General features: G+C 42.6%; 1 protein-coding gene across 1 annotated transcript in view; it reads left to right on the top strand.

The window, feature by feature from the left end:
* LOC138666566 (zinc finger protein 585A-like) overlaps window positions 1-14,457 on the top strand; it is a 158,157-nt gene extending 143,700 nt beyond the window's left edge. Inside the window, exons 10-15 of the mRNA XM_069754770.1 lie at window positions 75-225; window positions 355-534; window positions 617-740; window positions 824-921; window positions 1,120-1,210; window positions 11,619-14,457. Coding sequence (XP_069610871.1) covers window positions 75-225; window positions 355-534; window positions 617-740; window positions 824-921; window positions 1,120-1,210; window positions 11,619-12,712 — 1,738 coding nt within the window. The 3' untranslated portion in view covers window positions 12,713-14,457. The remainder of the gene's footprint in view (window positions 1-74; window positions 226-354; window positions 535-616; window positions 741-823; window positions 922-1,119; window positions 1,211-11,618) is intronic.
* The last annotated feature ends 1,523 nt before the right edge of the window (window positions 14,458-15,980 follow it).

The following is a 15,980-nucleotide window of genomic DNA, read 5'->3' as shown; positions in this document are numbered from 1 at the left end:
ACATATGTTTCCATTTTTATATTATTACTTGAGATTCTTTATGATTTTACAACAGGTCATTATTTCCCTTTCAGGTCTGTTAAAATAGCGGATCCGCTCAATGGAGATCTTCTATATGTAAGAATTTTCCTGAATGACTCATCAATTATGGACATGGACAGGGACAAGATGGTGGAGAGGATATTACACCTCACCCTAGAGATCCTCTTCCGGCTTACTGGAGAGGTGAGAGATTCTGATGACGTCACATTACATCATTCTTATATATGGGAATAACAGATGGACAGAACTGGAGAGGTGAGGACTCTGGAAATATCTGTAGTGGAATGTATTAATGTGTCTCTCCATAATCAGGATTACACAGTAGTGAAGAAGACCTCTAGTGAGCGCTATCAGACCCCTGGGTCTGAGGGATGGAGAAAACCCCCGAATCCAATCACGGGGCCTTCACCACATCCCCTCACACATGAGAACTTCAATGACCAGAAGATCCTAGAACTAATCTACAAAATAATTGAGCTGCTGACTGGAGAGGTGACACTGCTGGGAATGCTGGGACATTATACAGTAATGCTATGAAGGGATCGGAGAATGACGGTATCATTGTATGTGTCAGGTTCCTATAAGGTGTCAGGATCTCACTGTTTATTTCTCCACGGAGGAGTGGGAGTATTTAGAAGGACACAAAGATCTGTATCAGGACGTCATGATGGAGGTTCCCCAGTCCCTCACATCACCAGGTAATAGACAGGACTAAATACACACGGCCTATAATTATCTGTATGTAAAGAATGAATTCAGTCCCTGTATGTGTTTCCTCCAGATCTATCCAGTAAGAGGACAACACCAGAGAGATGTCCCCGTCCTCTTCTTCCACAGGACTGTAAGCAAGAAGATTCCGATTTTCCTCAGGATTATCAGGTAGATGGAGAGAAGGCGTCATGAGATCTCCCCTATGATGTGTAGATGGCTGTGAAGGTCTTGTGCTCAGTCTTGTTTTATTCACCAGTATTATATGTTTTATGCAACTGTAATGTGAACAGTGAAGATGGCAGGATTAGAGCTGATCATAGGTGTGACTTTTTCATCTGTTGGTGACTTTTACAATATTTGTTTCAGGGTGAAGATCTGACCTATATTTATACTACAGAGACATATGTGAGGGGTGATGAGCGGTGTAAAGAGGAGATTCATACATATGACTACCCAGGTGAGTAGTAACCATTAAATGCAGAGAATTCGCAGATTCTTCTTATTCACCTGCTGTAGCTGCTTTATCGTTGGGGTTGTCCGGACCGTGTGATCACTATTTTGCCACTAGACCCCCAACATTTTCTACCATTTTTTTCCACAAAAAAATTGTTCAAATTAGCTTGCAATCTGGTGGATTCACCTACCTCCTGGGATTAGAAGATGCTGACCCTTGTCTGCCCAGATCTGTAAACTACAAAACCAAATGACAACATACGTAGAATGTGCTGACAAGTTAGAAAATCACTGAATATTACGATGGGCCACTAAGACAAACAATGGGGTAATGATGCTGTTGCCTTCCTGATGAAGACTGTTGAGTTTGATCATTATAGTAGATGTGTTATTGTTTGCCAACTTTCTGAGACTTTCAAATTACACAGGGCTACTGTGACGCGACTCATGACAGTAAATGTATATACTACGTACTGTAAGGTCAAGCATTCCAAGGTCAAGTCCCGGAAATGGCGCAGTACAACAAAAGGAAGTCAGAGACGAAGTCCAATACACAAGCCGAGGTCAGGAAAGCCAGAGAGAGAAAACAGATACAGGGACAGGCACAAGCAAAGTCAGGTCACAAGCAAAGGGTCAGAGAAGGGTCTGTGAAGATAATCAAATCAAGCAGGGTCAGGCACAGAGCGCAGAGGGATCAATGTTCCACAGGCAACAGCAAGTGTACGATTGACACTGGGGGAAGGAACTAGCATGCCTAAGTAGAAGCCTGATTAAGGAAAATGAACACAGGTGATTGCAGCTCAAACCCAGCACAGACTAACAGCCCCAACACAAAATAACAAAAAGACAGAAACAAGAGTGGAATTCATGACAGCTACCTGTTGCTGCCCTTCCACTTTTGTTGACCATTGAACTATTGCCATGTCGTTTAAGACAGTCAAAGGATCTTACTGGGTTTAGATGTGGAGAAATAGAGGAGCGAATGAGACTCTATGCAGATGCTACGCTGATTTTTATAGATAATGTAACATCCTCAATCTGTCCAGAAATGTCAATTATAACAGACTTTGGAAGGTGGTCAGGTTTAGCAATTATCTAGAATAAATCTGTTATGCCACAATTATTATATGTGCTACATAATGCTCCTTATTGGCTTCCTCCCGCAAGAATTCGTAAAGTTTAAACCATGTTTTGAGAATTATTATTCGTTAATGATCTGGTAGAAGGTTTACACAGTAAAATATCGATATTTGCAGATGATACAAAACTATGTAAAGCAGTTAATACAAGAGAAGATAGTATTCTGCTACAGATGGATCTGGATAAGTTGGAAACTTGGGCTGAAAGGTGGCAGATGAGGTTTAACAATGATAAATGTAAGGTTATACACATGGGAAGAGGGAATCAATATCACCATTACACACTGAACGGGAAACCACTGGGTAAATCTGACAGGGAGAAGGACTTGGGGATCCTAGTTAATGATAAACTTACCTGGAGCAGCCAGTGCCAGGCAGCAGCTGCCAAGGCAAACAGGATCATGGGGTGCATTAAAAGAGGTCTGGATACACATGATGAGAGCATTATACTGCCTCTGTACAAATCCCTAGTTAGACCGCACATGGAGTACTGTGTCCAGTTTTGGGCACCGGTGCTCAGGAAGGATATAATGGAACTAGAGAGAGTACAAAGGAGGGCAACAAAATTAATAAAGGGGATGGGAGAACTACAATACCCAGATAGATTAGCGAAATTAGGATTATTTAGTCTAGAAAAAAGACGACTGAGGGGCGATCTAATAACCATGTATAAGTATATAAGGGGACAATACAAATATCTCGCTGAGGATCTGTTTATACCAAGGAAGGTGACGGGCACAAGGGGGCATTCTTTGCGTCTGGAGGAGAGAAGGTTTTTCCACCAACATAGAAGAGGATTCTTTACTGTTAGGGCAGTGAGAATCTGGAATTGCTTGCCTGAGGAGGTGGTGATGGCGAACTCAGTCGAGGGGTTCAAGAGAGGCCTGGATGTCTTCCTGGAGCAGAACAATATTGTATCATACAATTATTAGGTTCTGTAGAAGGACGTAGATCTGGGGATTTATTATGATGGAATATAGGCTGAACTGGATGGACAAATGTCTTTTTTCGGCCTTACTAACTATGTTACTATGTTACTATTATGGAGTAAACATAATACAAGAAAAATATATAAACTTTAAAATGTAATAAGGATGAGGGCGCATTGTATTTTATTGCGTCCCAACTACAACACTTCCATGAATGAGGAAATAGAGATGACATGGGCTCTTCTCTTACAGAATGTGAAATGGGCCTCACCTCTGTGTTTTCTAGAGACTGGGCTTTCCCCCTGGGGGGATTCTCTTACTTTCACTTTGGCGTTAGTACCGTATTTTTTGGACTATAAGACACACCAACCATAAGACGCACTCCAAATTTTCAGAATGAAAATTGGGAAAAATATTAATCCGTCAAATATATGTCCATCTTACAGTCCGAATTTGGCTTACCCTTGGGGGGATCTTCACCGCTGGTGGAGCTTGATCATAGGGGGTGTTTGTTGGTCCGGTGATATCACGCAGACTGATGCGGCAGGTTTGGAGGTGCTTGGTGGTGCGGGGGTTCCGCCGACATTTCTCCCGAGATCTCAATGCGCTGCCTCCGGCGGCCATTTTCCCGGAGGCCACAGCATCGAGACAATGGAAGTGCGGGGGCTCCGGGCTTTCACAAAGCTGCCGCACCAGCCTGGGATGGGAGTGAGATCATCGCCCTACGGCGTCTGACCTCTGCAAGAATCACCCGACTCCTGCTGCCACCACGCTAACTGTAAGTACATTCCGACTATAAAACGCACCCCTGTTTTCCCCAAAAAAATTTTGGGAAAAAAGTGCGTGTTATAGTCTGAAAAATAGGGTATATATAGTATGGGCAAGGGATAGAAACTCCTGGGTATTAAAAGGTACGCTAAATGCACACCACCATGGAGTAATGCCACTCTGGGCAAAGTGTCAAAGCTGAAGAACTTCTCTGTTCTTAAATTATTTCAACAGGTTCAAAAGGAATTTAATTTGTCACATAACACTTTTATCAATATCCACAAATCCAACATGCTCTCTCGGCTCAATCAGGTCTGATAAACCTTAGCATACAACATCCGCTAATAGATACCATTGCTTCAGCAGACCATACAAAGGGTTTAATCTCTACCATATATAAGTATCTATACTCATCCCAACTGGATAATCACATCTTGACAACTCAAGCTAAATGGGAGGCAGATGTAGGCCCTATATCAGAGGAGCAATAGAAAAGATTTTAGAAACTGTTCCCAAACTATCGCCCTGTGAGGCCCAAAGCTATCTCAATTTTATTTAATTCAGAGAGTATACAAAACTCGTAGCTTTCTACACAAGTTAGGATATCGCCATGATACAAAATGACCTAAATGTAGGATTGATGAGATACATGTGATGCATTTGACGTGGGAATGTAGATAGGCCCATTTTGGAACAAAGTCATCTTGATAGAAAAGTTGTATGGGGTGAAATTATTAACAGATCCCTGTGTATGTATTTTGTAATTATTTAAAGATGGAGTGGATCCCCATGTGCCCCTATTCATAGGTGACACTTTTATTCTATTTGAAGCACTTAAGTTTCTTGCATTTCACTTGTTAGGCTACGTTCACATTAGCGTTCCGCTAATGTGCGTCGCTGTTGCGTCGGCGACGCAGCGGCGACGCAGCGGCGACGCGCCCCTATGTTTAACATGGGGGACGCGTGCGTTTTTTTTGTTGCGTTTTCCGACACGTGCGTCGTTTTCGACGCTAGCGTCGGACGCAAGAAAATGCAACAAGTTGCATTTTTCGTGCGTCCGATTTTCGTCAAAAAACTGCGCACGCGTCGCAAAACGCGCGCGTTTTTTGTGCGTCGTGCGTTGAGTCGCCGTTGCGTCGCCGACGCACCGGTGCGCAACGCTAATGTGAACGTAGCCTTAGACACCCAATCTCCAATTATTGGACAGCTTAAGAGAAGGATAAACACTATAAATATACAATATAATACAATATAATCTTCACCATCAGAAGTAATCCGGGGGAACACTGTTGGTGGTCATATGGCAGTTCAAAAGGTGGTTACCATGAACAGGTTTGGTGTTATTTCAGATGCCAGGGATTGCCATGCCTTTCACCCTTTAACCCCTGTACTTGGATCTGGTCTTAAACAGGGTTTCTTGGGCTGAGGCCAAGGAGTTACCTACTGTTTAATGTGCAAATTTGCAAAAAAGAATAGTCAGATAGCCAGGTCAGTATCAGGAGGGCAGAGAAAATACAAAATCTTAAGATGCAAGAGTAGTCAGTAGTGATGAGCAAAAGCTCTCAGACAAGGTGCAATCCAAGTGTCTTTGGCATATTATTCAAACTGCCGAAGACACTCGTATAACACTCAAGTATGCTCGGATAACACCTTTTCCGAGCACGTTTGCTCATCACTAATATCAGTAAACGGGCCAGGATCACAACAGGATCAATTACACAAACCGGGAGCTGAGCACAGAGGACTGAACCAAAGGAGAACAAGGCTGTATCTGGCTGCTTCCAGCAATATGCTTCAAGCTTTAATAGAGTGTGGTGCTCTCCAATTGCCTGAATCAGAAACAGCTAACATAGAAAAAACTCAGAAAAAATACATACCATGAGATACGGCCTTCCCAAAACCCTGTCTGATGACAAATGCACACTAAGCAGGATGCAGCAGGCCTCCACTGATAAAGGCTAGGGGCGGCACAAGTGCAAACTACTTGATAAAAACAGCCACCCCCACACCAACCAAACATTGCAGGGGTTGGCTGCCTAGCAGAAAAAATGCACATTGATATGACTCACATAGGATGCCAGTCACACTGATAAGTGTGGTGCACAGTGTCTGTATGCAACCTATTGATAACACCCCCCATGTATTAACAGGCGGGCTGCCCAGCACTAAAAAAATGCAGCACACAGTGACAGACGCCCCAGAAAAACCTAGCCAACATAAAGAACCTTGGCAACATCCTGCAAAAAAGGATATGATAAAGTGCAAAAAAAAATGCATGCATATGATAAATGCATACACTATATGGTGTATTGGTTTAATATTTTGGCCAAAATAAAGTAAGCCCGCAACCCATCGCCAAGGGTCCCCATAATATTGTGGGTCCTACCACTAATATCAAAAACAGCTAACATAGAAAAAACTCAGAAAAAATACATACCATGAGATACGGCCTTCCCAAAACCCTGTCTGATGACAAATGCACACTAAGCAGGATGCAGCAGGCCTCCACTGATAAAGGCTAGGGGCGGCACAAGTGCAAACTACTTGATAAAAACAGCCACCCCAACCAAACATTGCAGGGGTTGGCTGCCTAGCAGAAAAAATGCACATTGATATGACTCACATAGGACGCCAGTCACACTGATAAGTGTGGTGCACAGTGTCTGTATGCAACCTATTGATGACGCCCCTTGTATTAACAGGCGGGCTGCCCAGCACTAAAAAAATGCAGCACACAGTGACAGACGCCCCAGAAAAACCTAGCCAACATAAAGAGGCCTGGCCACATCCTGCAAAAAAGGATATGATAAAGTGCAAAAAATGCATGCATATGATAAATGCATACACTATATGGGGTATTGGTTTAATATTTTGGCCAAAATAAAGTAAGCCTACAGCGGTTAATCTGCGGAGGCTGTATATGAATCTGCAGCTGAAGCCTGACAATTGTGGCCGGAGGGTTGTTGTGTCCTTGGATGCCCATAAGGCGTTTGATAGTGTGGAGTGGGGATATCTCTGGCGGGTGTTGAAGTGTATGGGTATTGGACCGCAATTTGTGTCGTGGATTCAATTGCTATATTCATTACCAACAGCTAGAATCAGAGTGAATGGGGAACTTTCTCAGCCTATAAAGTTGGCCAGAGGTACGAGGCAGGGATGCCCACTGTCGCCCCTTCTGTTTGCTCTAGCTGTGGAGCCACTGGCCGCCAAGATTCGACAGTCTGATGAGGTCCCTGGGTTCAGATATGGGAGTGTTGAGGAGAAAGATTGCGCTATATGCGGACGACATTTTACTGTTCCTGGCGGACCCGGATGACGCCTTGAAAGGGGCCATCGAGATCATTGAGAAATTTGGTGCCTTGTCGGGGCTGAGGATAAACTGGGATAAATCGGTCCTCTTTGATGTGGATGGGGTGGAGGAGAGTGGGAGTGAGCCATTGGGAGAAGGGCGGCTTAAGGTGGCATCCCTTTTTAAATACTTGGGAATATGGATCTCGATGCCAGTTACAGAGTTTTTGTATAGGAATTTGACTCCTCTCATGGGCATGCTTAAGGCAAAAGTAGATGCGTGGAACAAGTTACACCTATCAGTGGTGGGTAGGGTTAATCTTATTAAAATGGTTCTGATGCCCAAAATACTCTACGTCCTCCATAATGCGCCAGTTTGGATTCCACGTGGGAAGTTCCGGCAGATTAATGCTCTTTTTAGAAGCCTGATATGGGGGAGGCAATACCCACGTATTAGCCTGGAGACGCTTCAGCGACCCAAGGAAGATGGAGGTTTGGCTTTGCCCAACCCTGAGCTATATTTTCTTGCAGCCCAAAGTCAGCATTTGAAGGGCTGGGCGCGGGAGGCGTCCTCCAGTGCGGTACAACAGTTGATGGAGGGGGTGACAAACCGACGACCGGTGGTGCAGTGTCTGGAGGATGGCTCCTTGGGCGTATTGGGGAAAGTGTATTCAACTATGTTTTTGATACGTAAACTATGGACCAGACTGCGACAGATTTGGGGGGTTACGGGACTGACTAAATTTACACCGATATGGCTTAATAATAATTTGGTAGAGTTTGCGGCTCTGGGAGTGCTGACAGAGTGGCATGCTAAAGGAATTTATTTTGTTGCTCAGATAATTCAACAACGAGTGTTAAAATCCTTTTCTCAGCTGCAGGGGGAGTTTGGACTGAGACCGACTGGGGAGTATCAATATGCCCAGATGAAGCATGCTTTTAGAGCTCAAAACAGGGGCGATGGTATCAGGATCCAAGAGGACATAGTTTTGGAATACGTGTGTAGGGATGGGTCCACAAGGGGAGTCATTTCAACCCTCTATAAGGACCTACTGCATGCATATTTGCTGGATTTTCCTCTAAAAGCGAGAGCTAAGTGGGAAAGAGATTTAGGCCCAATGGAGAATGAAACCTGGGAGTCGGTGTTGGAGTGGGTTCCACGAGTGTCACTAAAGGTACCGTCACACTAGACGATATCGCTAGCGATCCGTGACGTTGCAGCGTCCTGGCTAGCGATATCGTCCAGTGTGACAGGCAGCAGCGATCAGGCTCCTGCTGTGCTGTCGCTGGTCGGGGAAGAAAGTCCAGAACTTTATTTCGTCGCTGGACTCCCCGTAGACATCGCTGAATCGGCGTGTGTGACACCGATTCAGCGATGTCTTTGCTGGTAACCAGGGTAAACATCGGGTAACTAAGCGCAGGGCCGCGCTTAGTAACCCGATGTTTACCCTGGTTACCATCCTAAAAGTAAAAAAAACAAACAGTACATACTTACCTACAGCCGTCTGTCCTCCAGCGCTGTGCTCTGCTCTCCTCCTGCTCTGGCTGTGAGCGTCGGTCAGCCGGAAAGCAGAGCGGTGACGTCACCGCTCTGCTTTCTGGCTGCCCGGCGCTCACAGCCAGACCAGAGAAGCAGAGCGCCGAGGACAGACAGCGGTAGGTAAGTATGTAGCGTTTGTTTTTTTACTTTTTAGGATGGTAACCAGGGTAAACATCGGGTTACTAAGCGCGGCCCTGCGCTTAGTTACCCGATGTTTACCCTGGTTACCGGGGACCTCGGGATCGTTGGTCGCTGGAGAGCTGTCTGTGTGACAGCTCTCCAGCGACCAAACAGCGACGCTGCAGCGATCCGGATCGTTGTCGGTATCGCTGCAGCGTCGCTATGTGTGACGGTACCTTAAGCGAGCCGTATAGACTATCGCAGCTATACATCTTGCACAGAGTCTATAAATCACCGGAAGTGTTACATAGAGCAGGGTTGCGTGCTGACTCTGAATGTCCGAGATGTAGGACTGAGAATGCAGGAATATATCACATGATGTGGACATGTCCAAGACTGGTTGCTTTTTGGCTGGTAGTACTGAGTCGTGTGGAAGGGGCGTATAAATGCAGAGTGCCGAGAGATCCGATGGTGTGCTTATTGGGATATGTGGAGGAAATTAGAGTGCATAACACCTGGAAGATAGCAATAGCTAGGCTATTATATATGGCTCGGAAGGTGATAGCAAGGAATTGGATTAAGGAGGAGCCGCCTACAAGGGTGTGAATTCCTGAAATATGTTAAACATGGTCTCAATCTGGAAAAGGGGGTCTACAAAAAATGTGGGAAAACAGAAATGTTTGACAAAATGTGGTCTCCGTGGCTCGAGCTGGGATGATTAGGTATGGGAAATGGGAGGATGAGGGCCTTTGAAGGGGGGAGATTGCTAGAGGAATAAGCGGTCATAAGTGAGTCAAGCGGCTCAAAGAGCCATCAATACTAGTAATAAAAGTATCATTGGGAAGGAGCTGTCATGGGGGGGGGGAGGTTTGGGGTTTGTTGGGATCGTTGGCGGTTTGGAAAATGAAGAAACTTTGTTTGTAATATACTGGAAGATCCATAAAATGTAATGTTCATGTTTATTCTCAATAAAAATCTATTTAAATCAAAATAGAGTAAGCCCGCAACCCAACGCCAAGGGTCCCCATAATATTGCGGGTCCTACCACTAATATCAAAAACAGCTAACATAGAAAAAACTCAGAAAAAATACATACCATGAGATACGGCCTTCCCAAAACCCTGTCTGATGACAAATGCACACTAAGCAGGATGCAGCAGGCCTCCACTGATAAAGGCTAGGGGCGGCACAAGTGCAAACTACTTGATAAAAACAGCCACCCCAACCAAACATTGCAGGGGTTGGCTGCCTAGCAGAAAAAATGCACATTGATATGACTCACATAGGACGCCAGTCACACTGATAAGTGTGGTGCACAGTGTCTGTATGCAACCTATTGATGACGCCCCTTGTATTAACAGGCGGGCTGCCCAGCACTAAAAAAATGCAGCACACAGTGACAGACGCCCCAGAAAAACCTAGCCAACATAAAGAGGCCTGGCCACATCCTGCAAAAAAGGATATGATAAAGTGCAAAAAATGCATGCATATGATAAATGCATACACTATATGGGGTATTGGTTTAATATTTTGGCCAAAATAAAGTAAGCCCGCAACCCAACGCCATAGGTCCCCATAATATTGCGGGTCCTACCACTAAATATCAAAAACAGCTAACATAGAAAAAACTCAGAAAAAATACATACCCTGAATCAGGGAGCAGATTATTCCAGCTGGACTGCACACACACTCATACTGCCAGACTGGCTGATACTACATGTCCCACCCACCCTAGGCTGGACAGAGCCTGTGCCACCCAGAGCTTCTGGTTCCGACGTCTCCACCACTAGCACCACCTGCAGGATGTATAGGGCCGCACCAGGAGACGGAAGTAGAGCAGATGGGATATACCATTTGCAGAAGCCTTAGCGTGAAAGAATGGCAAAAAAATAGAGCAGTAAAAAAACATAATGTGAATCAATTTTGTAACTTATAACCCTCAATGATTTCATCTATAGGTATGGTGACTATTTTGACTCCCCAGGCACTTTCCAGAAATTAGCATACACTGGATGTTGAAGAGTGAAAAGTGCAAATATGCATTTTCTTTTATCCAACACATAGTGCCTAGATTGTACTCCAGGAGACATGCACAAGAGAAAATTGTTGAGTGGGTTCTTCTCACTACAGCAATGGCAAATACATAGATGCTACATGTGGTTTGGGCAGACTGCAAGGCTCAGAAGTGAGGGGAAGATTTTAATTTGGAAGTGCGGATTTAGCTGGATTGGTTTATGGAAGCAGTGTTGTTTTTCAAGACTCTTTGAGCCACTAATAATGTGGAAACCAATGTTTTTCCACTGAAAAATGATGGACCTGAGTGAGGGATTGCTTTTTACTAGGATGAGTAGAAGTTTTTAATTTGTACTATTTTTGCCTACATAACAATTTTGGGGGCTTTTAATTTCAATTTTTCAGTGGCAGAATGAACAAAAGGTTGAACTCCACGCTCCACTGGTTCATGATATGTGGTCTTCTATTAGACTGTGAACTGTCATTGTCTTAGTGAATAATTAAATTTTGCTACTGAATTTAATATTTCTACAGATATTTTGGGTAGAAATGTCAAAAAATATAAATTTCAAGGATATTTTATTCAAAAATAATAATTGGGTTTATTCTTGGCAGGGAGATCAGAGGGACAACTGACTTCTTCAATTTTTAAATCAGCTGACCTTGAGATCCCACAGGATACAATTGAAGTGAATTCCATTACTCGAGATATACCATCATCCCTTCACGGCAAAGATCTTTCATTTGACCCTATGAAACAGGTCCTATCTTCTGATTCATTACAAACTACTAAGAAAAATAAAAGTCAGAAAAGAGGCATAAAACAACAAATTACTCTTAAAGAAAAGAAGCCAATTTCACTTTCAGAATATGGAAATAGCTTTCCTCTCAAAACATCTTTTGTTAAACATCAAAAAAATCTTCCAAAGGAGAATAGATTTTCTTGTTCCACATGTGGGAAATATTTTAACCAGAAATCAGATCTAGATAGGCATGAAAGAGTTCATACTGGGGAGAAGCCACATTCTTGTTCAGAATGTGGAAAATGTTTTAACATGAAATCGAATCTTGTTATTCACCAGAAAACTCACACAGGGGAGAAGCCTTTTTCTTGTTCAGAATGTGGAAAATGTTTTATTCAGAAATCAATTCTTGTTAGTCACCAGAGAAGTCACACAGGGGAGAAGCCATATTCATGTTCAGATTGTGGAAAATGTTTTATTCAGAAATCAGTTCTTGTTAGACACCAGAGAACACACACAGGGGAGAAGCCATATTCATGCTTAGAATGTGGGAAATTTTTTACAGAAAAATCAAATCTTATCAAACATCAGAGAACTCATACAGGGGAGAAACAATATTCATGTACAGAATGTGGGAAATATTTTAACCGGAATTCAATTCTGGTTATTCACCAGAGAACTCACACAGGCGAGAAGCCTTTTTCATGTTCAGAATGTGGAAAATGTTTTGTACATAAATCAGTTCTTGTTAGTCACCAGAGAAGTCACACAGGGGAGAAGCCATATTCATGTCCAGATTGTGAAAAATGTTTTATAAAAAAATCAGTTCTTGTTAGACACCAGAGAACTCACACAGGAGAGAAGCCATATTCATGTTCAGAATGTGGAAAATGTTGGGCAGATAAATCAACTCTAGTTAGACACCAGAGAATTCACACAGAGGAGAAGCAAGAATTGATGTTCTGAATGTGGGAAATGTTTTAACCACAAATGGTACTTTCCTAAACATCACAAATCCCACACAGAGAAAAGCCATTTTCATACATAGAATGTGAAAAATGATTTACTAGAAAATTATGTTTTGTTGACTATCAAAAATATGTCACACAGTGAGAAACTATATATGTTATTGGCAAATCGTACAAAAAAACCTTAGGATAATTGTGTAATTAAACAAGAAAGGGAAATTACTTTAACACATTTTTGTACTATTAGCTGCATATTTAGCAAGAAAAAATAAAAAGGGAGTGTGTCTTACGGTGTGAAGTCAGCTTCTTGCGATGGAGGAGTGCGCTAAAACAGTGTCCTTAACGATCACCGAGAAGACTTCTCTATACTCCTGCCCCACACTTATCTACGTGATCAGAGCAGTATCGGAACATAGTGCGCAGCCGCAGAACTTTCCATCCGTCTAGCACCAGGACCTTTCACATTACCTGGAAGGAACTGCAAAATGGGATAATGTATACATCGTGTATGTGTATGCAAATACGTATATGTAGTAGAGCTGTGTGCATGTAAATGTGCATATGTAGCAGAACAGTGTGTGTATGTAAATGTGCACATGTAACACAGAAGTGCATATATGAAAATGCATGTACAGAACGGATCTGAGTGTCAGGGCGCTGTCCAGTAGTGTTGTGTGCATATATGTGTGCTGCAGAGTGATCACTAATGTCCGTGCTGTGACACTATATGTAAATATAACACATGGTGCAGAGAAAAACTATGAATAGATTTATTGCTTCCCTATTCCACCCCAGTGCATTACAATTGGTGAAATTGGCTCTTCCACTTTACAAGACAAGGAAGATTTAATCAGTAGGATATATGTGCGTCTTATTGTCTGAAAAATACAGTATATTATAATTAAAAATATCTCCAGTTATGTTTCATTCAAAAAGCAAATAAAAATAAATATTCTATGTTCATTCAGTATTTCACATTGTATAGTTATCTACATACACTATATAGACAAATATTACAACCCTCGCACTCCCCCCCAAGAAAATACCCCAAATGTCCTCCTCCCTCTTCTTCCTAACTCCCAATCTCAGTGATTTGCCATTCATTACAGTTACTTTCAACCCAAAATCTCCATGTCTGAACAAAGTATGTAGCTTCTCTACATTACAGTAATAAACCTGTTCATAGTACACATTACTAGTTACATCTACGATCCATTCCGTCTTTGTAGGAACATCTGATGTGATCCATTTATTAAATCCCTTTCCGTGCCAAGTATAGTAGTTTATTAACTATCATTGGGAACTGATTCCCTTCAAGACAAGAAATAGAACCTGATTAGTCGCCCATTTTATTCAAACCTGCTGATTCAGAACTTTCAAAGATCCCAAAGTTATAAAACAGAAAAGGAAATTTGGAGTTGCCAATCCTCTTGTTGAGTCTTTTTTCGTTTTGTATGTATTTGTTGTTACTTTTGTTTTCAATCAATAAAATTTTTTTTTTTTTTATATAAAGCTGTGTATCATGCTATAAGTTTTGGATCCTCCCTGTTTTGTAGACTTTTGTTTTTGTAGACAAGGTCTTTGATCACATTTTATATAATTTGAAATGATTTTTCTTTTGTATCCAAATTGTAATATTTGAGAGCAAAGAAAATGTGGGAAAATGAACCACTTATTCTTTTCCATCAGACACTGTCAATCAATTTATGTGCAAGAAACAATAAATGTCCTACCACAGTTTTACCGTGTGTGTCCAGTGTCAGTTCTTCTACATTTCCTAATAAAATACCTTTGCGTCTCCGACCAAACCTGATTATAATTATACAACTGTGATAACTTTACTCCCAAAAAGTAATTATACTCCCGGAGCATGTGCATAAGATTAGCAGATTTCTCTAAGCACTTCGGACCTTTGGCCTCTGTATGTGTGCCGACTTTGTGGAGTAACAGAGGGGTCATTTATCCAGTATGGATGATTTATAGTTATGACAGTCTTCAATGTTCCACTAGAGATATAGATCTGACTGTGTCAATGATGTTTGTCCATTGGTTGTCTGTAATGGGTCCTATATCCATTTACAAATTCTTACAAGGGGATCATTTTCCACATATTTAGACAGTGGCATTTTATAAATTCCAGAAATCTTACCAGACGTTCTCCCTGAGTTAGATATTGTACTTAACATCATGTCTGACTGCAGTGCAAGTTTTTTTAAACCTGTTTTGTGCATCAAAGGTGTCTGATCTGAGTAAACTGATAAAATCATCTATGATGGAGGTTAAATTCCTCATGTAGTTGCTGAGATGAACAGAAATCATTATTGGACAATATTATTTATATAGCACCATTCATTCCATGGTGCTGTACATGAGAAGGAGTTACATACAAATCACAGTAAACAAGCTAACAATAACAGACTGATACAGAGGGGCGAGGACCCTGCCCTTGCGGGCTTGCATTCTACAGGATGGTGGGGAAGGAGACAGTAGGTCGGGGGGTTGCGGCACCTCCGGTGTTTGTGAGGTGATAGTTCCAGTAGTGGTGAGGAGGCAGCGGGGTCATTGCAGGCTGTAAGCTTTCTTTAAGAGGTGGGTTTTCAGGTTCTGTCTGAAGGATCCAAATGTGGTTGATAGTCAGATGTCTTGGGGCACAGAATTCCAGAGTATGGGGGATATTCAGGAGAAGTCTTGGAGGCAATTAGGTGAGGAACGAATAAGTGTGGAGGAGAGAAGGAGGTCTTGGGAGGACCGGAGATTACATGAGGGAAGATATCAGGAGATTAGTTCAAAGATATATGGAGGAGACAGGTTATGGATAGCTTTGTAGGTCAGTATTAGTAATTTGAACTGGATACGCTTAGGGAATGGAAGCCAGTGAAGGGATTTTTGAGGGAAGAAGCGAGGAGTAGTAAGGAGAGAGATGAATTAGTTGGGCAGCAGAGTTAAGGATTGACTGGGGAGGTTGAGAGAGTGTTAGCAGGGAGGCCACGGAAAAGGATGTTGCAGTAGGAGATGATGAGGGCATGCACAAGCACTTTAGTAGATTGACGGTTGAGTAAAGGACAGATTCTGGAGATATTTGTGAGCTGGAGGCAACAGGAGGTGGAAAGAGCTTGGATGTCTGGTTTGAAGGACAGGGAAGAGTCAAGGGTTACTCCGAGGCAGCGGACTTCCGGTACGGGGGAAAGTGTGATGTCATTAATTGTGATAGATCATTTAAGTGAGATCTGTGAGATGGAGGAAAGATGATAAGTCCAGATTTGTCC

This window comes from Ranitomeya imitator, chromosome 2 (assembly GCF_032444005.1).
Source record: "Ranitomeya imitator isolate aRanImi1 chromosome 2, aRanImi1.pri, whole genome shotgun sequence".
Taxonomy (NCBI): Eukaryota; Metazoa; Chordata; class Amphibia; order Anura; family Dendrobatidae; genus Ranitomeya; species Ranitomeya imitator.
This window is presented reverse-complemented; position numbering and strand designations above follow the sequence as displayed.